The sequence below is a fragment of the Salmo trutta genome, chromosome 7 (assembly GCF_901001165.1).
Source record: "Salmo trutta chromosome 7, fSalTru1.1, whole genome shotgun sequence".
In the NCBI taxonomy this organism is placed as follows: Eukaryota; Metazoa; Chordata; class Actinopteri; order Salmoniformes; family Salmonidae; genus Salmo; species Salmo trutta.
Genome location: NC_042963.1, coordinates 52761744 through 52786784, shown reverse-complemented (window position 1 = coordinate 52786784; position 25041 = coordinate 52761744). Strand labels below are relative to the sequence as shown.

The following is a 25041-nucleotide window of genomic DNA, read 5'->3' as shown; positions in this document are numbered from 1 at the left end:
GAAAAGTACAAGAAAACAGAAAAGATGACAAGTGTTAGTAATGCATAATCATTTATGGCAATAACCGAAGTTTGATTACATGACGATCCCCAATCTCTCTTAATGTGACTAAGGGATGCCTTTGGGATACCGTTCTGCAGGGTTCCACAGAAACGCTGATACCCAGACTTCCTCCTCAGTTAAAAGTCTATACATATAATTCAAATCATAAATCAACTCAGTAGGTTTGGCACTATACTGTCTTTTATGCATGGCTACAGAAGTCTATAGCTTGACTCTCCGAATGTCATTCTTGCAAGTTATAAAGCCAGCATTTCATAAATTTGACTGTGAAATAAAATGATATACCACTGGGCACACACGTCAATTCAATATATATTCCACGTTGGTTCAACGTAATTTAATTGAAACGACGTTGAAACATTGTTGATTCAACCAGTGGTGCTCAGTGGGATGTTGATATGCTTCAGTTTGATACCATATGACTGGTTTTACAATTTTCTCCAGCGATCAAAACATAAAACCCTCACACTTGCTGGCCAACGGATTATCTCTTGCGGTTTTCATTCAATAGGGTTTTCAGTCCATTTATCTTAAGGCATCCCTTTAAATACTCTGTACCCTTTTAGTTTGATTTTGTTGGATCAATGAAAGAAAGTCATCTAAATATATGCATTTTCTTCTCCATTTCAGAACCAATTTTAAAAAAATACTCTGATTTTGTAGATATTTTAGGGTTAGGAAAGTACTTACGAATCATAAACAGGTTTGGAGAGCCTTTACGCATGAAATAAATAAAAATGTGGGTTTTCATTCAGAAAATTGCCACATTCATTTCTTCAACCCATGGTAATGTTGGAAGATTAGTGTACATAGAATTATAACAAGGAGATTAGTGTACAATAGTTGGCTATACACTGTTCTATTGCCTGCACTAACCACGGGCCAAGTATTATGTCATGCGTCGGTTCAAACCGTTACGGCTTGGTGTGCTCTCCACTCCAGAACAATTTAATTAGCCTACATGTCTTTCTTTTATATATATGATCAACTTTTACTAATGATTGTCAGCAACAACCACACAGCCGTGACGGCATTTACAGAGGAACCAAATGAAAGTAAATGAAACAATTTAATGAAATGGAATGATAATGTAGGCTATACCAACTTAAGGGAACGAACAGTAAAGTGGCAGGTGAATATGTGGTTATTAGGCTTACTGACGGTTGATACTGATAGTGACTAATATTTTACATGACAGGAAACAGAGAAAGTCAGGGTAGCCGATAATTAACACATTCAAGAATGCCCATCCCTTCAAGTTAAAAGGCCATATAATTTCGGTAGGTCCGCTAGACTTTTTTCATGGTTTCCTCACACGTAAAGGTGGTGGAATTATGAGGGAATTAAGTCAATGTCAGAATACGGTGTCTCTGTAGACACACATTCATGTATTCCATCTCCACCCCAAGTGAATAGCTGGTGAATAGCATGCTATTTTCATGCCTAAATTTAAGGTCGGATGCTTAACTCAGGTGGGAATTCCCCCCTAGTGAACCTCTACAGTACAGCTCCATAGCTCCATCTCTTTGGATAGGGGTAGCCTACATTGGTTTTAGTAAATACTTATTTTCTTGTTTTACTGTGCCATGTTTTTAGTGTTCATGCTCTCTGCTCTATTTTAGGGCAACAGTTAACATTAATGTACACTAATGTAAAGTGTTAGTTTAGAATAGTCTACTTCAAACACTTACAACCCCGTTAAATGTTTCCTTCATGTAAAAGTGTAACCTATTTTAGTTTATTCAGAGGATTTTTATTTGTTAACCAGGCAAGTCAGTTAAGAACAAATTCTTATTTTCAATAACAGCCTAGGAACAGTGGGTTAACTGCCTTGTTCAGGGGCAGAACAACAGATTTTTACTTTGTCAGCTCGGGGATTCGATCTTGCAACCTTTCGGTTACTAGTCCAACGCTAGCTGCCGCCCTGATTCACTCTCTCCTCTGGTCTGTTCTAGGATAGTATACCTGGGTCTGGCTCTGGTCCTAAGGACTGGAAAGGGGATACCGACTGTAGTCAGTTGTACAACTGAATGCATTCAACTGACACGTTTTTTCCCCGCGTTTAACCCACCCCTCTGATTCTGAAAGATGTGGGGGGGCTGCCTAAACTACGCCATCAGCACCCGGGGAGCAGTTCTTGTTGGTTAACTGTCTTGTTCAAGGGCAGAACGGCAGATCTTTCCACCTTGAGGGCTCAGGGATTCGAACCAGGGACTTTTCGGTTACAGGCCCAAAACTCTTAGCAGATGGCAGGTAGCCTAGCGGTTATCTCTTGCTTGCTGTGTATACTGGCTTTCCCTATCCCTATCCCTGACCCTATCCCTATCCCTATCCCTAACTCTGACCCTATCCCTAACTCTGACCCTATCCCTAACTCTGACCCTATCCCTATCCCTAACTCTGACCCTATCCCTAACTCTGACCCTATCCCTAACTCTGACCCTATCCCTAACTCTGACCCTATCCCTAACTCTGACCCTATCCCTAACTCTGACCCTAACCCTATCACCATTCCTAACCCTAATCCTAGCTCTGACCCTATCCCTAATCCTAACCCTTACTCAAACTATCCCTCACCCTAATCCTAACTCTGATCCTATCCCTAACCATAATCTCTCCTCTGTTCTGTTCTAGGGTAGTATACTTGGGTCTGACTATGGGCCTGAGGACTGTCTCTTTCTTCCTGTGTATACTGGGCTTCGCTCTACTCGGGAGGCACGTCAAGCAGGAAGAGAAAATGGCACTGACCAATGGGAATGTAGAGATGGAGTCCGAGTCTCTCAGGAAAGGGGAGAGCAACAACTCTTTACACTGTGACCAGTTTGTAAGAGCGCTGGACTGTAACCCTGACAGGGAGACACGCCTTTGATGGTCCTCAATAGCTCAACATAGATCGACTCCAAGACGGAATGAAACAGGTGTCGGTGTAGCGACTTTTGCCTACATAAAGCTAGTTGTGATCTCCCCCAAGTGTGTTAACCCTGTTGGAGTAGACTGTGTTTAGCAAGTTCGCCAACAGTCTGAGAGGCCCATGTTTGCACTGTCACCGTTCACTACAACGGTAATCATTTTGACAGTACCAGTGTTAATTCTTTTTGGGTGAATATTCAGCAAATATTTTTTGTGAAAAGTGTCAGTACCCTGTGCTGGTACTCCATACCGTTGTGCACCTGCTCCACTGACCCCAATACATGCCCTGACATCTCCTTTTTAAGTATTTTTCCACCCTGAATACAAGCGATTTAGCGAGGAGAGAAGAGCATAAAGTCTATTTGTACTGTACTCCTGTAGATGATGTGAAAAAAAATGGCTGTTTTTTGTTTATTCAGTACCTAGTGAAAGTACACACACCCCTTTGCAGGGTATTCACATTTTGCTGCATTACATTTTTTATCTAAAAAGGGATTACATTAGATATTTTTTCTTCAGATCTACTCAACTCCACATTTTCAAAAAGTGAAAGAAAGTTATTTCAAAGATTTTACTGAGTTAAAGTTCATATAAGGAAATTGAAATAAATGAATTAGACCCTAATCTATGGATTTCACATGACTGGGAATACAGAAATGAATCTGTTGGTCACAGATGCCTTTAAAAAAAAAAAAAAGTAGGGGCGTGGATCAGAAAACCAGTCAGTATCTGGTGTGACCACCATTTGCCTCATGCAGCTTGACACATCTCCTTCGCATAGAGTTGATCATTCCCACTCCTCTTCAATGGCTGTGCGAAGTTTCTGGATATTGGCAGGAACCAGAGCATCCCAAACATGCTCAATGGGTGACATGTCTGAGTATGCAGGCCATAGAAGAACTGGGCCATTTTCAGCTTCCAGGAATTGTGTACAGATCCTTGCAACATGGAACGTGCAACGTGCATTTATCATGCTAAAACATGAGGTGATGGCGGCGGATTAATGGCACGACAATGGGCCTCAGGATGTTGTCTCTGCAATTGTGTTGTTTGTCCATAGTTTATGCCTGCCCATACCATGGAACATTTCTGGGATCTTTTATTTCAGCTCATGAAATATGGGACCAGCACTTTACATGTTGCGTATATATTTTTGTTGAGTGTAAATATTTACTGAGCTTGAGCCATTTTTACAACAACAATGGATATATGTTGCCCTAAGAGTTTTGCAAGGTTGGTAGAACCTTATAAAAAATGATTCACAGCTGTAATCGCTGCTGAAGGTACTTGCACCAAGTATTAACTCTTACACAATCAATACATCCCCACTTTATATTTCTTAGTAATTTGGAAAATGAATTTGTAATATTTATTTAACTTATAAATTTGAAGTAGGTTGTGTAGATCGATAGGGGGGAAATATCTGATTTAATCCATTTTATTTTGTATTTTTAGGCAGCAAAAGAAGACTGCATGCGGTGTGTAGACTCATGACTGTATGGAACAAAAATACATTTCTTGAATGTTAAAAAATCACATTTGTGTTTTACAGTGCCTTGCAAAAGTATTCATCCCCCTTGGCAAGTTTCCTATTTTGTTGCATTACAACCTGTAATTTAAATAGATTTTTATTTGGAGTTCATGTAATGGACATACACAAAATTGTCCAAATTGGTGAAGTGAAATGAAAAAAATAAGTTGTTTAAAAAAAAAAATGTAAATGGAAAAGTGGTGTATTCACCCCCTTTGCTATGAAGCCCCTAAATAAGATCTGGTGCAACCAATTACCTTCAGAAGTCACACAGTTAGTTAGATTGTACACAGGTGAACTTTATTTAAGTGTCACATGATCTGTCATATGATCTCAGTATATATACACCTGTTCTGAAAGGCCCCAGAGTCTGCAACACCACTAAGCAAGGGGCACCACCAAGCAAGCAGCACCATGAAGACCAAGCCAAGGGGGGTGAATACTTTCACAAGCCACTGTACTTAAATGGAACCAGTTTTGTTTTGTAGAAAGGAATGTCGTTTTTTGTTTGTTAATGGTTTATGTAGAAATTGTTGTTTTTATGTTTGTATTTGAAATGGGATCTGTGGGTTGGTCATGTTTTTTATTTCTTGGCTTTGGTTTAAAATCTGAACGACATGACTGTGCCAGTATTATCTAGTATTTTATATTTATTAAATGTAAACATTTGAGAGAACAGTTCCAGTTCCGCTTCCATACATTAGTTCCGTGCATTAGTTCCGTGCATTAGTTCCGTGCATTAGTTCCGTGCATTAGTTCCGTGCATTAGTTCCGTGCATTAGTTCCGTGCATTAGTTCCGTACATTAGTTCCGTGCATTAGTTCCATGCATTAGTTCCATACATTAGTTCCGTGCATTAGTTCCGTGCATTAGTTCCTTGCATTAGTTCCATACATTAGTTCCATGCATTAGTTCCGTACATTAGTTCCATGCATTAGTTCCGTGCATTAGTTCCATGCATTAGTTCCGTGCATTAGTTCCGTGCATTAGTTCCATGTATTAGTTCCATGCATTAGTTCCGTACATTAGTTCCATGCATTAGTTCCATACATAGACTAATCACTTCAGGTGGACAATGACCAGATAAAATGCAATGACCTCACGCACAAAAGTTACATTTTAAGTCCTTACCTTAACTTGATTCTAGCCTTCCCCAGATCTGTTTGTGACAACGATCATAGGAGTTGGCAAGAAAACACACCAATACCTCACTGTATTATTAATCTACCTGATTGCAGACCTGGGATAACTGTAGTTCTTAACATGCTTAACATGCTAACTATTATTAGTAGGGGGGGGGGAATAAATTGTTACTTTGGAGGAGACTATTTGAAAACAAATCCCTCCAAAATTAATACTTCAACAAATATATTTGAATACAGATTTCTGGAAGTGCAACTTTTCAAAAACATTGGATTGGCTGCCTTCAACTAAAGGGAGGGTGGTATCTGGAACAGAAACGATTGGATTGGCTGCCTTCAACTAATGGCAGGGCTGTATCAAGAACTGCATGTTGCAGATAGAAATAGAACGAATAAAGCAAATACAATCTCCTATTCTATTCCAATCTATCTGACAGTCATATTTGATCTGCACAATACATTTCTATCTGAACATTCTGTAAATGGACATTCTCCTGAACATACCCCAGGTGTACATAACGAAGTCAAACCAACCAACGATATTTTGTACAGATAAATATGAATAGGTTATGACAATTAATTACTGCATGGCTCTTTCAACATACCACTGAAAAGGTTGAAAGTTGCAATTCATATTATGACACCTGAAAATACTGCAGAGAAATGAAAAGCCATTTGTAAACATTGCAAACAGAAAGTTGGATGCTTAGCAAAAAACAACTTTGAACCACTTTGTCCATGTCTATGTTCTTGTTTCAAAACACACACTATACCATCTTTAAAGGGATAGTTTACTTAGAATACAAATGAACATGATTTTCCACCTATATGGCTGTCATTGATTCAAGGAGGCTGTTTTGGGGTATTTAGTCCCCTTACACTTAATAGCCGTAATTTAACAGTTGTTAGCATTCTCAGTAATATTAAACTGTTATTGAGCCTGTAATTACTGTAATTACACTGTAATTACTTTTAGAACAACATTTCATTAGCAGGATGCATAATACTTTTGGTAATCACATTTAAATTGCATAGCAATGAGCTGAGTGGTGGTTTTGTAACTACTGTACACAAAAGCAATCGTTCCTCTTCCTTATTGTGTAATAACTCCAATATTTCTGAAGTCCTATCCTATGTATCAACAATGTTGCTATTGTTGTAATAATCACAGTTACTACATGTTTATAAGAACTTGATGTCAAGTGTTACTGCGTTACCTTATGTCACTCATTAGGAAAATGTATTTTATGTATTTTAATGAAAAAGTGTTCTACTCTAATTTTGAGATGAGTACATGTCCCTTATAAACAATTGCCTAGATCTAGCTAAATACCTGTTTGGTTTACATTACTTCCATTATTTAGATCAAGACATGTTCATGTTTTAGCATCTTTAAATGTATTTTTCTCCAATTCATCTACTAATGATCTAATTCAACTAACTGTTGTAGTTTTTGGTTCTTCATAAAATATCTGTCAGACATCAAATAAATGTTTTTTTTTGGTTTTCAAATAACTTTCATATATTCAAATACTTTCAAGTATTGTTTTCTGAGACCTGTGTTTGAATATCAAAATAAGCAATTGCCTTTAGTTTTTTTTAATAAACAATTGCCTATATTTGAGTATTTGAAAAGTTGGTGTTTCAAATAAACCAAAAAGTCACTAGTGTGCTTAATCATTTTAACAATGAATGTACAGTTTTTCAAAATGTACAGTATCCACTGTCCTGTCTTCCTACATTACCTGTTCTGCCTTCCCCCATCTCACCTACAATACCTGTCCTGTCTTCCTACATTACCTGTCCTGTCTTCCTACAATACCTGTCCTGTCTTCCTACATTACCTGTCCTGTCTTCCTACATTACCTGTCCTGTCTTCCTACATTACCTGTCCTGTCTTCCTACATTACCTGTCCTGTCTTCCTACATTACCTGTCCTGTCTTCCTACATTACCTGTCCTGTCTTCCTACATTACCTACATTACCTGTCCTGTCTTCCTACATCTGATCTACATTACCTCTTCAGTTTGTGCTTTCCGTATACTGTACATAATGCCTCAAACGTTGGATTTGTTCAAATGCTTGTCTTTTAATCACTGAACACAAGAGGATCATGCCACTTCATGGTACTCAGCAAAAACACATTCACAGTTGATCTGAGGGTATACCCTCCACGTAACCAGTTCTGGTTGTAAACTGTGACATCATTTCAACCAGTTTTGCCTACTGGGTACAGATGTAAAACGTGATTTTGCATTTCATAAGCTGAAAGCTCTGCATATTAGCATAATGCACTTTGAGTATAATACTTGTATCGTATATACTCAAAGTACTAATGTACTATACTATGATTTAAAACGGCAAAGCAATTAACCAAGGACATTACATGAGCTCCAGAGGAGGAATTTAAGACTATATGTTTACAGACACAAAATCCTCTGTTCCTTCTTCAAACATGACACAAGTTTAGCTCCCTATCTTAGTTACAATACAAATACATGTGGATACATTGAATAACAAGTGTTGAATAACTGTACCTTTTCCCATGCACAGTACAGTATACATAAGACAGAGATGAATGAAGAGTGAATAGCTGGTCTCCATGTGAAGTCACTCAGCTGTGGCTGGCTACCTTCTGTATTTGACACTAGTCATCTGGATCAACGATTTGGATCCAGTCCTTATTGATCCTTCTTGTCTCCAGCTCCACCCTGAAGATTCTGAATTTCAAATAGTAATAAACAAAATAGACAGTCAAGTGGTGAAATCAGCCCTATCGATGTTGGTGAAAAGTTATTTGCGATTCATTTATTGGGGGTAGATTAGGGTCAAATGAATTGAGAACCAATCACAAATATGCCTACCATGATGCATTGACGTGTGTGTGTGTGTTTTGTGTGTGTGGACATGTTTAACTATACTTGTGTGGACCAGAAGTCCCCACAAGAATAGTGAATGAACAAACATTTTACCAACTGGGATATTTTATTGGTCCCCACAAGGAGGTTTAGGGTTACGGTTAGAAATAGTGTTAGGGTTAGAATTAGGTTTAAGGTTAGAATTAGGTTTAAGGTTAGGGTTAAGGTTAGGGTTAGGGATAGGAGCTAGGGTTATGGTTAAGGTTTTGGGGTTAGGGTTAGGGTTAGGAGCTAGGGTTATGGTTAAGGTTTTGGGGTTAAGGTTAGGTTGGGTACGGGTTAGGGTTAGGTTGGGTACGGGTTAGGGTTAGGTTGAGTACGGGTTAGGTTTAGGGTTAATGTGACCCATTTTTAATGGGACTGAATTGTGTGTCCCCACAAGGTTAGTTCTACAAGACTGTGTGTGTGTGTGTGTGTGTGTGTGTGTGTATATTACCTGTAGTTCGTTGTGCTTTGTCAACAGTCTGTCATACTCCTTTGTCAGACCGTTAGTCTGCCTCTTCATGGCCTCCACCTCAGCATTAGACTTACGCACAGCTGCACAGACAACACACACTTCACTCACGTATACTGACATATAGATTTCATACATAACAACTGTCTTTGAAATTGGATACAACAGCCTACGTATGCAAAAGTTAAGCTATTATTCTGATGTGCTAGACTAGGGCTATGGAGGTCACAAAATTTCGGCAGCCGGTGATTGTCAAGCAAATAACTGTCGGTCTCACGGTAATTGACTGTTAATTGACTGTTAATTAACAAAAACACATTTAGCATCTCCTGGCTTCCACACATAGCCTACAAGACACTGATGCAGACCTTTGGAACATCTACATTTAAAAAAAGTCCTAATAAATCCATGTAATGTAGCCTACACCTTCACAATAAATCCATGTAATATAGTCTACACCTTCACAATAAATCCATTATTTATTTTAGACAGGTCTACGGAAGCATGATATGAAGAAAATGTCATCTATTTTAGAAGAACAGAAAAGCATACTCTGAGTTGTCCTTATGTTAGGTCCTGATCTGGCTATGCCATATGGCTGTGGGCTACACAAGTTCATTTAGCAGACAAGATTTGCTTAGAATTCCGTGGTATTATTTTATAATATGAAGTTCGCACGTTTGATAGGCTGCCAATGACCATCAATAGCATCAGAGCTTGGAGAAGGCCTAATTACCATGGCTAAATGGTCACGTGGAATTTCACTGCCTTCATGACTCGTGATCACCGGTGTGGTGGTAATACAGTCACCACATCAGCCCTATGCGTGACCCCTACCTACATGTACATATCTACCTCAATTACCTCGTACCCCTGCACATCGACTCAGGACTGGTACCTTGTGTATATAGCCAAGTTATTACCTCATACCCCTGCACATCGACTCAGGACTGGTACCTTGTGTATATAGCCAAGTTATTACCTCGTACCCCTGCACATCGACTCAGGACTGGTACCTTGTGTATATAGCCAAGTTATCGTCATTGTTTAATTATTCCTCTTGTCTATATTGTTCTCTATGCATTGTTGGGAATGGCCTGTAAACAGTGGTGTAAAGTACTCAAGTAAAAATACTTTAAGGTACTACTAAAGTAGTTTTTTGGGGTATCTGTACTTTACTATTTATATTTTTGACAACTTTTACTTTTACTTCACCACAAGAAAATAATTTACTTTTTACTCCATACATTTTTCCCGACACCCAAAAGTAGTCGTTACATTTTGAATGCTTAACAGGACAGGAAAAGGGTCCAATTCACACACACTTGTCAAGAGAATATCCCTGGTCATCCCTACTGCCTCTGATCTGGAGGACTCACTAAACAGAGAACATCCCTGGTCATCCCTACTGCCTCTGATCTGGCGGACTCGCTAAACAGAGAACATCCCTGGTCATCCCTACTGCCTCTGATCTGGAGGACTCACTAAACAGAGAACATCCCTGCTCATCCCTACTGCCTCTGATCTGGAGGACTCACTAAACAGAGAATATCCCTGGTCATCCCTACTACCTCTGATCTGGAGGACTCACTAAACAGACACTTCTTTTGTAAATTATGTCTGAGTGTTGGAGTGTGCCCCTGGCTTTCCTTAAATAAATAAAACAAGAAAATGGCGCCATCTGGTTTGCTTAATATAAGGAATTTGAAATGATTTGTACTTTTACTTTGACTTTGGATACTTAAGTATATTTTAGCAATTAAATGTACTTTTGATAGTTCAGTACATTTAAAACCAAATACTTTTACTCAAGTAGTATTTTACTGGGTGACTCACTTTTACTTGAGTCATTTTCTATGAAGGTATCTTTCCTTTTACTCAAGTATGACATTTGGGTACTTTTTCCACCACTGCCCGTAAGTAAGCATTTCACTGTTAGTTTATGAACCTCTTGCGCATAGCATCCCGTTAGCGGGATCATTTTCCAGCGAAAACTCCTAGCGACATTAGCATAACGAAATTCAATATATATATTTTTTCAAATATAGGGCTGTCTCATATCGTTTTATAGATACACCTCTCTTGAATCGACCCTCGTTGTCCGATTTCAAAAAGGTTTTACAGGAAAAGCACAATATTAGATTATGTTAGAGGAGTACTTTGTAAAAATTGCATCATATGAATTTTCCAACCAAGCACATGCATCACATATAACCAAAAAACAGCTAAATGCAGCACTAACCTTTTACAAACTTCATCAGATGACACACCTAGGACATCATGTTACATACAGCATGCAATCTTTTGTTCAATAAAGGTCATATTTCTATATAAAAACAGCATTTTACATCGGCACCTGACGTTGACTAACTATTTTCCCATAAAATGCGTCCCGGGAAACAGTGCTACAATTTTATAAATTACTATTCGAAAACGATTTTTTTTTTTTATATTGTCAATCTAAGATTTATAGATGAATATCTCTTGAAAACACCTGCCATAACAGATTTTAAATTAACTTTACAGGGTAATCACACTTTGAGATCAAATGGGATGCGATACCCCAGAAAATGAGCTCCAAAGCCTAGCTCGGCGCCATCTTTGAACAATTGCAAATCACATCTGATCTTGTATAATATCGCCAATAATCCCTCACCTTTAGTTGTCTTCATCAGAAAGCACTTCCCGATATCCCAGGTCCATGACAAATGTATTTTCGGTCGAAAAAGTCCATGCTTTATGTTCCATTAGCTTCCTGTTGTTAGCGCGTCCTAAGGCTGTAATCAAATGTTGATCCGTGCGCGGCACCTGGCTAACGCAAAATGACTGTTTGCTATTAGTTAGGTTCGTTCAAACATGTCAAACGTTGTATAAAATAATCGTCAGGGCCTGTTTCAACAAGAGAGCCAATCAGATTCGAGTGGGACGATTTCATTGTGTTTCAAAAGGTTTCCAAAGGTGGGGGCAGACACGGCCGCCGACGTCACAATGCTCATGGCCCTACTACAGTGACCAATTGCCACATCGTCTCTTTCACTGAGTTTCGACCGCAGAACCCTCAAAACACTTTGTAAAGACTGTGGACATCTAGTGGAAGCACTGGAAAGTGCTCAATTATCATTTTTTCACGTTGTGAATTATAGTTAAGGCTGTGAAGTCGAGTCGACAATTCAGATTCCCACTTCCTGGTTCAATCGGTCTCGGGGTTTTGACTGCCATACGAGTTCTGTTATACTCACAGACACCATTCAAACAGTTTTAGAAAATTTAGGGTGTTTTCTATCCATATAAAATAAGTATATGCATGTCCTAGCTTCTGACTTTGATTAGTAGGCCGTTGAAAATGGGAACGATTTCTTTTCAAAATGCGCTGTGGCGCCCCCTATCCTAGGGTAACGTCAAGAGGATTTATGAAGCATGTGACAAATAAAACTTGATTTGAAGACAGGTTTGGTGGTCAATTCCATTTAAATTTAGTTAATCCAAAAAATGCAAAGTAAACATTAAACAGTTTAATTCTTGATTCACTTCCTGATTACCCACCATCCTCTGCAGTCTTCAGTTCCTCCATCAACTTCTCTGCCTCCTTCCTCAGTAGCCGTTTGCCTGCAGTTGTGTTTTTCTCCTCATCCAGCAGAGCCTGAGCAGACAGCACTTTCTTATATTAGTTATTTTATTGTGAGGTAAATGTTCTCATGCATGAATGAATGGTTTATTTGTCAGTTAGGAAAACAATTTCGTACATCACATGGTGACATAACGGTGCAATAAAGTGCACACAAACAAGAAACACAACAATGACATCATCTGACAAAAATACCCTTCACAACTCCTTGGCTAGCTTAAGTTTGTTAAACATTTGTAACTATGTTTTAAGTCTTCCACGAGAGATGACTATCGACTCTCTACTGTACATATAAAGTCAGATAATGCCCCTTCCAGGCCCTCTTCCTGACTCTGGTGTTCACCTGTTTCAGAAGCAGGTTGTCCTCCTGGTACTTCTTGGCTGCCTGATTGGCGCTTTCCGCCTGGGTTTGCAGGCTGGTCCCTGTTACCGTAGCGATGGCCACCTGGTTTATCAGAGTCACCACTCGCCGCATCACACTACAGGGGCAAGAAGTGATAAATTAGTGACACACTAACCCAAAGTAACCCTAGCCTCAACCATAACTAGGGTTAAAAAATTCTGGTAGCTTTCCCAAAAGTCCCTAGTTTTCCAGAAATCCAGGTTGGAAGATTTGTGGAATCAGGAAGGAATAAGCAGAAAATTCAGGAATCCTCCACCTGGATTTCTGGAAAACCTTTTGCATCCCTAACCACAACCCTACCCATAACCCTAACTTAATGATCACATCCCAGTTCAACCCTAACTAGCTTCAACCACAACCCTAACCCCAGGAAGTTGTTGTATGTCATCTATGATAAACCAACCTGACTTTCCTGAGTGATAATATAAAGTAGGACTCACAGCCAGAGGAAGAGGGAGAAGCCAGAGATGTAGAGGTTCCTCTGGGATCTGAACAGCTTCATGTGGAGGTGGTCAAACAGGTTGGGGTTCAGCTTGGCTTCTCCCATGGGCTCTGCATTGGAGTACTTCCTCACCTCCCTCAGAGCATCTTAGGAGGGAGATACAGGGAACAGTTGTATTAGTGTCTATAGCTACGCTCTTTAAAAAAAAGGTTATTCAAAGGGTTCTCACATGGGGACAGTGTATGGAGCATAGAGAACTGATTACTAGTATAACAACATGCTGAAGTTAATAAGCTTGCCGTTTCCCACGGGCTCTGCACTGGAGTACTGCCTCACCTCTCTCAGAGCATCTTAGGGTGGAAACAGGGAACAGGTGTAACAGTGACGTGTAGTAACTATAGGACATTACAGCAGGGATTATCACTAGATTCAGCTGTCAGGGGGCCGCAAAATAGTTCCAAAGAATTTGTAGACTGCAAATTGACTCCATGAAGCCCAAACAGATATAATATTTGACAAAAACATAATAATTTCAGACCTTAGTATGTGATCTATACATTTGTATAGATCACATACTATATATCTCCCTATAATGCTTGGGAATACTTTGGAACACATTTCCAAAATGAAAATCCCTTGGAGCTGGTTTTCTGGTCTTTTATGTCCAACAATAAAAAATGACACATTTGGGGCCAAATAAAATCACCAGCTGGTCCCCAGTTGAGGATCGCTGGACTGCAGGACTGATTGTAACACTGTGTAAGGCCACGTATAATGCTTTATAACTTGTTGATATAAGCACGTATATGCCTTTGTATGTCTTGTTATGTGTATAATATGTCACTAGACTATGAGATGAAACTATAGAACAAGGAGAATAACCCGCAATCCTATAAAAGGTGTCATTATGGAAAACGTTCTATCTATCTACAATAGATTCAGTGTTGCCATACCAAAGACCCAACCAATATACTGCAAGTATGATGAGTTACCGCAGAAGAGAATGATGAGAATGAGTATCATGGTAAAGAAACCCTTGTTCCAATACGGAGCGAACCAGTTCCAAATACTCAGGTTGAACAGTGATCGCCATCTGCAAAAAGCGAAAGTAAGAGTTAGAAACTTAGAGAATGAGTAGTTACAGACAACAAGGGATTATACCAAAATTACTTGGTTCTTTGTATATGTCTGTGTAAATAAGTTACAGAGGGTCAAAGATCATACCACCAAGAAATGCTAACCTGGTGAGAGATTAGCATGTCTTGAGGGGATGATCTTTGATGCTCTGTAACTTTCTCACTCATCATTCCCCATATTCCCGATTCCCGATATTCCCGATTCAGGATTATCCATCCATAGTCATGGTAGCATCCACATTAATATTAAAGTGTTTAGAAACATATTCTATTCACAATAAAAGTGACTCCAAATGACACAATACATTATTTACCATTCATTTCTATTGGGCACAAAATAATCTGAAACACAAACAAAACAAACTGCAAATGCATCCAACAAGTTTGTAAAGTCAGAAGCTTGATGTAGTAACTTGTAACTTTTTGTAACTTTTTGAGACAAAAAATTGTTACTTGTTTAAGAAAATGTCTTTCTCTGATCAATTCTATTAGTATAAAATAATATAATTACCCAATTTGTTTGCTACATTATAGCTCAGTATTTGAATTGTATATACAGTTGAAGTCGGAAGTTTACATACACCTTAGCCAAAACTCAGTTTTTCACAATTCCTGACATTTAATCCTAGTAAAAATTCGCTGTTTTAGGGCAGTTAGGATCACCACTTTATTTTAAGAATGTGAAATGTCAGAATAATAGTAGAGAGAATGATTTATTTCAGCTTTTATTTCTTTCATCACATTCCCTGTGGGTCAGAAGTTTACATACACTCAATTAGTATTTGGTAGCATTGCCTTTAAATTGTTTAACTTGGGTCAAACATTTCGGGTAGCCTTCCACAAGCTTCCCACAATAAGTTGTGTGAATTTTGGTCCATTCCTCCTGACAGAGCTGGTGTAACTGAGTCAGGTTTGTAGGCCTCCTTGTTCGCACACGCTTTTTCAGTTCTGCCCACAAGTGTTCTATAGGATTGAGCTCAGGGCTTTGTGATGGCCACTCCAAAACCTTGACTTTGTTGTCCTTAAGCCATTTTGCCACAACTTTGGAAGTATGCGTGGAGTCATTGTCCATTTGAAAGACCCATTTGCGACCAAGCTTTAACTTCCTGACTGATGTCTTGAGATGTTGCTTCAATATATCCACATAATTTTTCTCCCTCATGATGCCATCTATTTTGTGAAGTGCACCAGTCCCTCCTGCAGCAAAGCACCCCAGAACATGATGCTGCCACCCCTGCGCTTCACGGTTGGGATGGTGTTCTTCGGCTTGCAAGCCTCCCCCTTTCTCCTACAAACATAACAATGGTCATTATGGCCAAACAGTTCTATTTTTGTTTCATCAGACAAGAGGACATTTCTCCAAAAAGTATGATCTTTGTCCCCATGTGCAGTTGCAAACCGTAGTCTGGCTTTTTTATGCCGGTTTTGGAGCAGTGGCGTCTTCCTTGCTGAGTGGCCATTCAGGTTATGTTGATATAGGACTCGTTTTACTGTGGATATAGATACCTTGTACCTGTTTCCTCCAGCATCTTCACAAGGTCCTTTGCTGTTGTTCTGGGATTGATTTGCACTTTTCGCACCAAAGTACGTTCATCTCTAAGAGACAGAACGCGTCTCTTTCCTTAACGGTATGATGGCTGCGTGGTCCCATTGTAACGGGGTGAGTGACTGGTTGCTGGGAAGTCCGGCGCAGGAGAGCAGAGATGGGTGATAACAGGAGAACTTTAATATACACCCTGGCCCAAAGGCACAGGCGAGGCAGCACAAAGCACAACCACGGTAACATGAACCGGATTAAACAAAACAAACAAACCTAGGTTTGAAACAAACCTAGCGCAAGCCAGCCTGTAGCGTAACACCCAACACAAAGAACAATTGCACACACAGACATGGGGGAAACAGAGGGTAATATAGATTTAGTCTGATGAGGGAATGTGAATCAGGTGTGCAGGAAAACAAGACAAAACAAATGGAAAATGAAAGGTGGAACGGCGATGGCTAGAAGACTGGTGACGTCGACCGCCGAACGCCGCCCATACAAGGAGAGGGACCGACTTCGGCAGAAGTCGTGACACCCATGGTGTTTATACTTGCATACTATTGTTTGTACAGATGAACGTGGTACCTTCAGGCGTTTGGAAATTGCTCCCAAGGATGAACCAGACTTGTGGAGGTCTACAATCTTTTTTTCTGAGTTCTTGCCTGATTTCTTTTGATTTTCCCATAATGTCAAGCAAAGAGGCACTAAGTTTGAAGGTAGGCCTTGAAATACATCCACAGGTACACCTTCAATTGTCTCAAATGATGTCAATTAGCCTAACAAGAACCTTCTAAAGCCATGCCATCGTTTTCCTGAATTTTCAAAGCTGTTTAAAGGCACAGTCAACTCAGTGTATGTAAACTTCTGACCCACTGGAATTGTGATACAGTGAATTATAAGTGAAATAATCTGCCTGTAAACAATTGTTGGAAAAATGACTTGTGTCATGCACAAAGTAGATGTCCTAACCGACATGCCAAAAGTATAGTTTGTTAACAAGACATTTGTGGAGTGGTTGAAAAACGAGTTTTAATGACTCCAACCTAAGTGTTTGTAAACTTCCGTCTTCAACTGTATTAGTTTCAAATAATATAAATGTCCCATAGCTCAGTATTTGTATTATTTATTAGACACAGACTTTTTGTTTTGCTTATCTTTATCAAGGGTGCCAATAATTTGGGATTGGACTGTAAATGTTACAGTTTTGGCCAAATGTCACGAGGGAAGGCTTAACGCTTCAACCTGGTGAAATGCTAGATGGATATGGATATGATTCCCCACCTCTTGGCAGATATAAAAGGCAGACAAAGGATCAGAATGACAGCTATCTCCACATAAAGGAAGATAGCCACCACAGTCCACTGGAGAGTCATCTTATGCTGGGAGTCCACTGTGGAGAAACAACAACACTGTAAATACATACATAAAACGCACAATTCAATATCCAGCAGGCAAAACTGAGCTACATTTTTTTTGTTCTTATGTACAAAACATCACAAGGCTCCTTAATCTGTGTTTGCATTTACATTTTAGTCATTTAGCAGATGCTCTTATCCAGAGCGAGTTACAGTAGTGAATGAATACATTTCATCCTTTTTTTTTTTTTTTTTGTACTTGCCCCCCGTGGGAATCCAACCCACAACCCTGGTGTTGCACACACCATGCTGGTGTTGCAAACACCATGCTCTACCAACTGAGCCACAGGGAAGACTGTCATGTGGTTCTGACAGAAAAAGACTGCGAGGGACGATAGACCAACAATACACTGACTATTCACTTCTTATCAATGTATACTAGGTAACAGTGGCGTGATGATTACAAGTTATTACAGAGGGTTAATAACATATGATTATACACATGTTACCTGAATATAGTTTTTATTTTAGTTTAGTGTTTACTTTTTGGACTTTCCTATTTTCTATCACTGAGTCCATGTTCAAAATATGAATGGAATTTGAACCGAATGCAAACAATGCAAACCTTTACAAGTTCCTTTAATAATCTAATCAACTGAGTAAATTTCCCTGATCTGACCAGAAGAGAAATTCTTTAGCGGTTCTTTAGCTACATAACAGTGTGGGCACTGTGGAGATATCATAACAATGTATACCGAAACGTTGGTGTTGGTAAAACAATAGAGACACCAGAAATAGTCTATAACTATTCCTACTGCTCTACAGCACGAGTGGCTAACATGTTAACTGTTAACATGCATTTACAAATACAGTGCAGCCAAATGTTATTTATATCTCAAGTTATTTTCTAACTTCGCCACAGTTGACCACCTAAAGATCATTTGTCAAATCAACAGTACGTTATCTTGCTTTCTATACTGTACATGGGAACCATGTCGACACACCCAAACAAGCAGAAATAGAGTTTGAATCTTACCCGACAAATATGGTAGATTAGAACTAGACCAGGACGGAACATACCCCCACCCCCTCCTCTGAAACCCCCACCTACCCACCCCACCCCACGCCCTGCACAACAGCTGTTCATGACCAGCCTCTTAAGCCCTGACGTCACCTGGGAACAACTTGAACAAGACCCCTATGCCCTTAAATAAAGCCATGACCATGCGGTATTCTAAGCTGAAAGTAAACCCCTGTCATTGTATTGAAGATAACTAATAAATAAGGTTCAACTTGAATGTGTTTCATAGTATCAAGGCATTGCCATTTAGTCTGTGGACTTAGGATCTAGGCCTCTCTAATATTCCATATTAGAGAGATATTAACCATTTCACTGCAAATAAAGCTGCTGATGTCTTGGCTCAACCTAAACACTGAGATACGTAACATCTCAACTAGAGGTCGACCGATTAATCGGAATGGCCGATTAATTAGTTTTCATAACAATCGGTAATCGGCATTTTGGGACACCGATCATGGCCGATTACATTGTACTCCACTAGGAGACTGCGTGGCAGGCTGACTACCTGTTATGCGAGTGCAGCACAGAGCCAAGGTAAAGTGCTAGCAAGCATTAAACTTATCTTATAAAAAAACATTCAATCTTAACATAATCACTGACCATATTAATGACCTAAGGCTCGTATTTCTGTGTGTTATTATATTATAATTAAGTCTATGATTTGATAGAGCAGTCTGACTCGTAAGCATTCATTCAAACAGCACTTTCCTGCATTTGCCAGCAGCTCTTCGCTGTGCTTCAAGCCTATCAACTCCCGAGATTAGGCTGGCAATACTAAAGTACCTATTTGAACATCCAATAGTCAAAGGTATATGAAATACAAATGGTATAGAGAGAAATAGTCCTATAATAACTACAACCTAAAACTTCTTAACTGGGAATATTGAAGACTCATGTTAAAAAGAACCACCAGCTTTCATATGTTCTCATGATCTGAGCAAGGAACTTAAACGTTAGCTTTCTTACATGACACATATTGCACTTTTACTTTCTTCTCCAACACTTTGTTTTTGCATTATTTAAACCAAACTGAACATGTTTTATTTTTAATTTGAGACTAAATTGATTTTATTGATGTATTATATTAAGTTAAAATACGTGTTCATTCAGTATTGTTGTAATTGTCATAATTACAAATATATGTATATAAAAATTGGCCAATTAATCGGTATCGACTTTTATTGGCCCTCCAACAATCAGTATCGGTATCGGTGTTTAAAAATCATAATCGGTTGACCTCTAACCTCTAATATCCAGAAAAACGCATGTCAAAAATTGTATAAATTGATTTGCATTTTAATGAGGGAAATAAGTATTTGACCCCCTCTCAATCAGAAAGATTTCTACTATCTTTGGGGATCACCAATTACTGGGTCAATGAAAGTATTTTGAGTATGTAGAACTACTTTAATGTATTGTTTCTCCTACCTTCCGTATCAATTTGTTCATGATAATTGTATAGTGTCTTCAGAAAGTATTCACACCCCTTGACTTTTTTCACATTTTGTTGTGTTACAAAGCGGGATTAAAATGGAATTAAATGCAATTTTTTTGTCAACGATCCACACAAAATACTTTGTAATGTCAAAGTGGAAGAAAAATGTTCAAAAATGTTTCTGAATGGAAAATAAAACAATAATATATCTTGATTAGATTAGTATTCAACCCTCTGAGTCAATAAGTGTTAGAATCACTTTTGGCAGAGATTACCAATGTGAGACTTTAATACTCTCTAAGAGCTTTGCACATCACTAAAAGCTTTGTAAAATATTTGCCAATTATTCTTTAAACATGTTTACAAGCTCTGTCATGTTGGTTGTTGATCATTGCTAGACAGCCATTTTCAAGTCTTTAAGTCAAAACTGTAACTACGACTCTCAGGAACATTCAATGTCATCTTGGTAAACAACTCCAGTGTATATTTGGCCTTGTGTTTTAAGTTTTTGTCCTTCTGAAAGGTGAATTTGTCTGTTAAAAAGCAGACAACCAAGTTTTCATCTAGGATTTTGCCTGTGCTTACCTCTATTCTGTTTTTTCTGTTTTTTTTTTTTTACTCCCTAGTCCTTGTCGATGACAAGCATACCCATAACATAATGCAGCCACCACCATGCTTGAAAATATAAAGACTTGGATTTGCCTCAAACATAACATTTTGTTTTCAGGACAAAAAGTGCATTTGTTTTCCATAGTTTATGCAGAAGTAATTTAGTGCCTTATTGCATACAGGATAAATGTTTTGGAATATTTTTATTCTGTACAGTCTTCCTTATGTTCACTCTGTCATTTATGTTAGTATTGTGGAGTAAATACAATGTTGATCCATCCTCAATGTTGATCCATCCTCTCTTATCACATCCATTAAACTCTGTAACTGTTTTAAAGTCACCATTGTCCTCATGGTGAAATACCTGAGCGGTTTCCTCACTCTCCGGCAACTGAGTTAGGAAGGACACCTGTATTTTTGTAGTGACTAGGTGTATTGATACACCATCTAAAGTGTAATTAATAACTTCATCATGCTTTTTTTTACCCATCTACCAATAAGTGCCCTTCTTTGCGAGTCATTGGAAAACCTCTCTGGTCTTTGTGGTTGAATCTGTGCCTGAGATTCACTGCTCGACTGAGGGACCTTACAGATAATTGTATGAGTGGGGAACAGAGACGAGGTATTCATTCAAAAAGCATGTTAAAAACGCTATTGAGTCCTTGCAACTTATTGTGACTTGTTAAGCACATTTTTACCCCTGAACTTATTTAGGCTTGCTATAACAAAGGGATTGAATACTTATTGACTGAAAACAATTCTGCTTTTAATTTTCAATTAAGATGTAAACATTTCTAAAAACACAATTCCCCGTTGACATTATGGGGTATATTTCATCCATTTTAAATTCAGGCTACAACACAACAAAATATGGGAAAAATACATTCTGAATGTACTGTATACATGACATTATAATTTAGGCCTGTCTCTAAACTATATACTGTACACTGGGGACATTTTGCCAAGACATTTTGTAAATTGTCCAGCAGAGGATGCTATAGTCTAACTTTAGACTGGATAATGAATCGAAAAGGCTCTCAAAAGAAAAAGCTATCCATCCTAATCCTCATTGTCAAGTGAAATAGAAAATTGCCATCAATAATTGAAATACTCCTCTTTCCCCCACCTTAACTTCAGAGTTTAATGACAGCACCTTTAAGTCCTGTTGAGCTTGTGTACTAAGGTGGCTCTCTACTGTCATTCAATACAATTACAAGAAAGAGTTGGATTATCCGATTTCTTTAAATTCTTACAACTCAGACATCTTATTCAATCTCTTTAACAGAATCTGGATGAACCAAAGGCATTTAGCATAGAATAAATAGTGAAAGAAGCCGTCTACTGTACACCAAATCAGTTTATTACCAACTTATATCAAGGGTTGATTGAAACTCTAGCTTCTTGTTCAGGACCTATAAGGACAAAAAGGGAAACGAATCTAAAGGAAGAAATTGAGGAGAACCATTGTGAAAATGTTCCTACCTGCTCCTACAACCTAAGACATAAAACTACTGCAATTTAAGACAGTTTATAGTAATTACTATGCTCCTGCCAGAACGGATGTAATGCACAGGCAAGTATCACATCTATGTTGGAGATCAAATCAAATGTATTTATAAAGCCCTTTTTACATCAGCTGTTAACTCAAAGAGCTGTACAGAAACCCAGCCTAAAACCCCAAACAGGAAGTAATATCTCTGTAACCCTATTACATCCTGGCTGCGTCACATCCGGCAGTGATTGGGAGTCAGTCAGGGCGGCAGCACAATTGGTCCAGCGTTGTACGGGTTTGGCTGGGGTTAGGCCGTCATTGTAAGTAAGACATTTGTTCTTAACTGACTTGCCTAGTTAAATAAAGGTTTAATTGATTTTTATTTTTAAACACATATGCTGTGGTCCTGTGACACCATGTCGGCGTACTGTATGTGCTGTCGTTTAATTGTGTCTAGGAATTTAGATCCATCCATCGCCACCATTATCTACGTCTGTTGGGAAACGTAAATATAGGTAAACAATGTCAGAGAAAGTTTTGTATTCTAATTCCTGCAAAATATTTGTATTGTCATCAATTGGATAGCCTCATATTCACCCTCTATTACAAACTGGAGGACTGAAAAATGTAGTTACATACCACAAAATTATATAGACTATAAAGTCAAATAAAAAGCAGATTTATTTGACAGAATCAGGGAACCGTTTGTGGACCATGTTACGGCTGTCGAAAGGAGGGGACCAAAGCACAGCGTGGTGAGAGTTCATCTTATTATTTATTATAAACCAGAACACTTCAACAAAATCATAAACAAAAGACCGTAACGTCTTGCAGGCTAATAACGAGCAGTACAAAAATAACATCCCACAACTACAGGTGGGGGAAAGGCTGCCTAAGTATGGTTCCTAATCAGAGACAACGATAGACAGCTGCCTCTGATTAGGAACCATACTGGGCTCAACACAAAGAATTAGACACCATAGAATGCCCACTCCACATCCTGACCTAACCACATAGAGAAATAAAACGTCTCTCTCAGGTCAGGGCGTGACAGTTCTGGCATATCACTGGATGTGTTGTATAATATATCTTTGTGAATGTCACTTTATTTTGGATTCATTTTTTTACTTGAATATTTTGTTCAATAATAAAAACAAAGACATCTACAAAAAAATACATTCTCTCTCAGTCTCTCTCTCTCCATTTCACACTCTCTCTCTCTTTGTCACGACTTCTACTGAAGTTGATGCCCCTCCTTGTTCGGGTGGTGTTCGGCGATCGACGTCACCGGCCTTCTAGCCACCATTGATCAGTTTTTCATTTTCCATTGGTTTTGTCTGGTCTCTTTACACACCTGTTTCATATCCCAGTAATTATATGTTGTGTATTTAACCCTCTGCTTCCCCTCATTTCTCTGTCGGTGATTGTTTGTTTGTTATGTACGTGTTTTTTCTGTATCGGTGTGCGACGGGTTATTGTTTTACCCGGATTATTTTTCTACGTTGGTTTTGGAAATAAATATTCCATTTTTAAACCACTCTGTTTTCTCCTGCACCTGACTTCCCTGCCACCTACTTATACGGACTATGACACTCTTTCATGCTCTCTCTCTCTCTCTCTCTCTCTCTCTCTCTCTCTCTCTCTCTCTCTCTCTCTCTCTCTCTCTCTCTCTCTCTCTCTCTCTCTCTCTCTCGGCTTTATTGGCATGGGAAACATATGTTAACATTGCCAAAGCTAGTGAAGTAGATAATAAACAAAAAAAATTAGCAGTAAACATTACACTCACAAAAGTTCCAAAACTATAAAGACATTTCCAATGTCATATTATGTGCAAATACAAAAGGGAAAATAAATCAACATAAATATAGGTTGTATTTACAATGGTGTTTGTTCTTCACTGGTTGCCCTTTTCTTGTAGCAACAGGTCACAGATCTTGCTGCTGTGATGGCACACTGTGTTTCCACCTCATTTTGTGGGCAGTGTGTACATAGGCAGACCTGGCTCTCAAGAGAAGACAGGCTATGGCGGTGTTTCTCAATAGCAAGGCTATGCTCACTGAGTCTGTACATGGTCAAAGCTTTCCTTATGTTTGGGTCAGTCACAGTGGTCAGGTATTCTGCCACTGTGTATTCTCTGTTTAGGGCCAAATAGCATTCTAGTTTGCTCTGTTTTTTTGTTAATTCTTTCCAGTGTGTCAAGTAATTATCTTTTTGTTTTCACATGATTTGGTTGGGTCTAATTGTGTTTCTGTCCTGGGGCTCTGTGGGGTGTGTTTGTGTTTGTGAACAGAGCCCCAGGACCAGCTTGCTTAGGGGACTCTTCTCCAGGTTCATCTCTCCGTAGGTGATGGCTTTGTTATGGAAGGTTTGGGAATCGCTTCCTTTTAGATGGTGGTAGAATTTAACAGCTTTTCTCTGGATTTTGATAATTAGTGGGTATCGGCCTAATTCTGCTCTGCATGCATTATTTGGTGTTTTACGTTGTACACAGATAATATTTTTGCAGAATTCTGCATGCAGTCTCAATTTAGTGTTTGTTCCATTTTGTGAGTTCTAGGTGAGCGGACCCCTCACCTCACATCCATAAAGGGCAATGGTTTCCATAACTGATTCAAGTATTTTTAGCCAGATCCTAATTGGTATGTCAAATGTTATGTTCCTTTTAATGGCATAGAAGGCCCTTCTTGCCTTGTCTCTCAGATCGTTCACAGCTTTGTGGAAGTTACCTGTGGTGCTGATGTTTAGGCCCAAGGTAGGTATAGTTTTTGTGCTCTCTCTCTCTCTCTCTCTCTCTCTCTCTCTCTCTCTCTCTCTCTGTCTCTCTCTGTCTCTCTGTCTCGCTCTTCTCGCTCTCTCTCTCTCTCCCTCTCTCTCCTCTCTCCTCCTCTCCTCCCTCGTCTCTCTC

The 25041-nt window shown here is 39.0% G+C and overlaps 2 protein-coding genes across 2 annotated transcripts in view; one reads left to right on the top strand and one right to left on the bottom strand.

The window, feature by feature from the left end:
* Positions 1-3370, top strand: part of LOC115197675 (solute carrier organic anion transporter family member 1C1-like) — a 37609-nt gene extending 34239 nt beyond the window's left edge. Inside the window, exon 15 of the mRNA XM_029759423.1 lies at positions 2698-3370. Within this exon, the coding sequence (XP_029615283.1) occupies positions 2698-2932 (235 nt within the window). The 3' untranslated portion in view covers positions 2933-3370. The remainder of the gene's footprint in view (positions 1-2697) is intronic.
* Positions 3371-7715: 4345 nt separating this feature from the next.
* Positions 7716-18618, bottom strand: LOC115197674 (B-cell receptor-associated protein 29). Its single transcript, XM_029759422.1, has 8 exons — positions 18556-18618; positions 17446-17554; positions 14481-14581; positions 13487-13634; positions 12987-13122; positions 12562-12658; positions 9001-9101; positions 7716-8366 (listed from the first exon to the last, which is right to left on the bottom strand). Exons 2-8 carry the CDS (start codon positions 17535-17537, stop codon positions 8328-8330), a joined length of 714 nt encoding a protein of 237 aa, XP_029615282.1. The 5' UTR covers positions 17538-17554; positions 18556-18618; the 3' UTR covers positions 7716-8327.
* Between the last annotated feature and the right edge of the window lie 6423 nt (positions 18619-25041).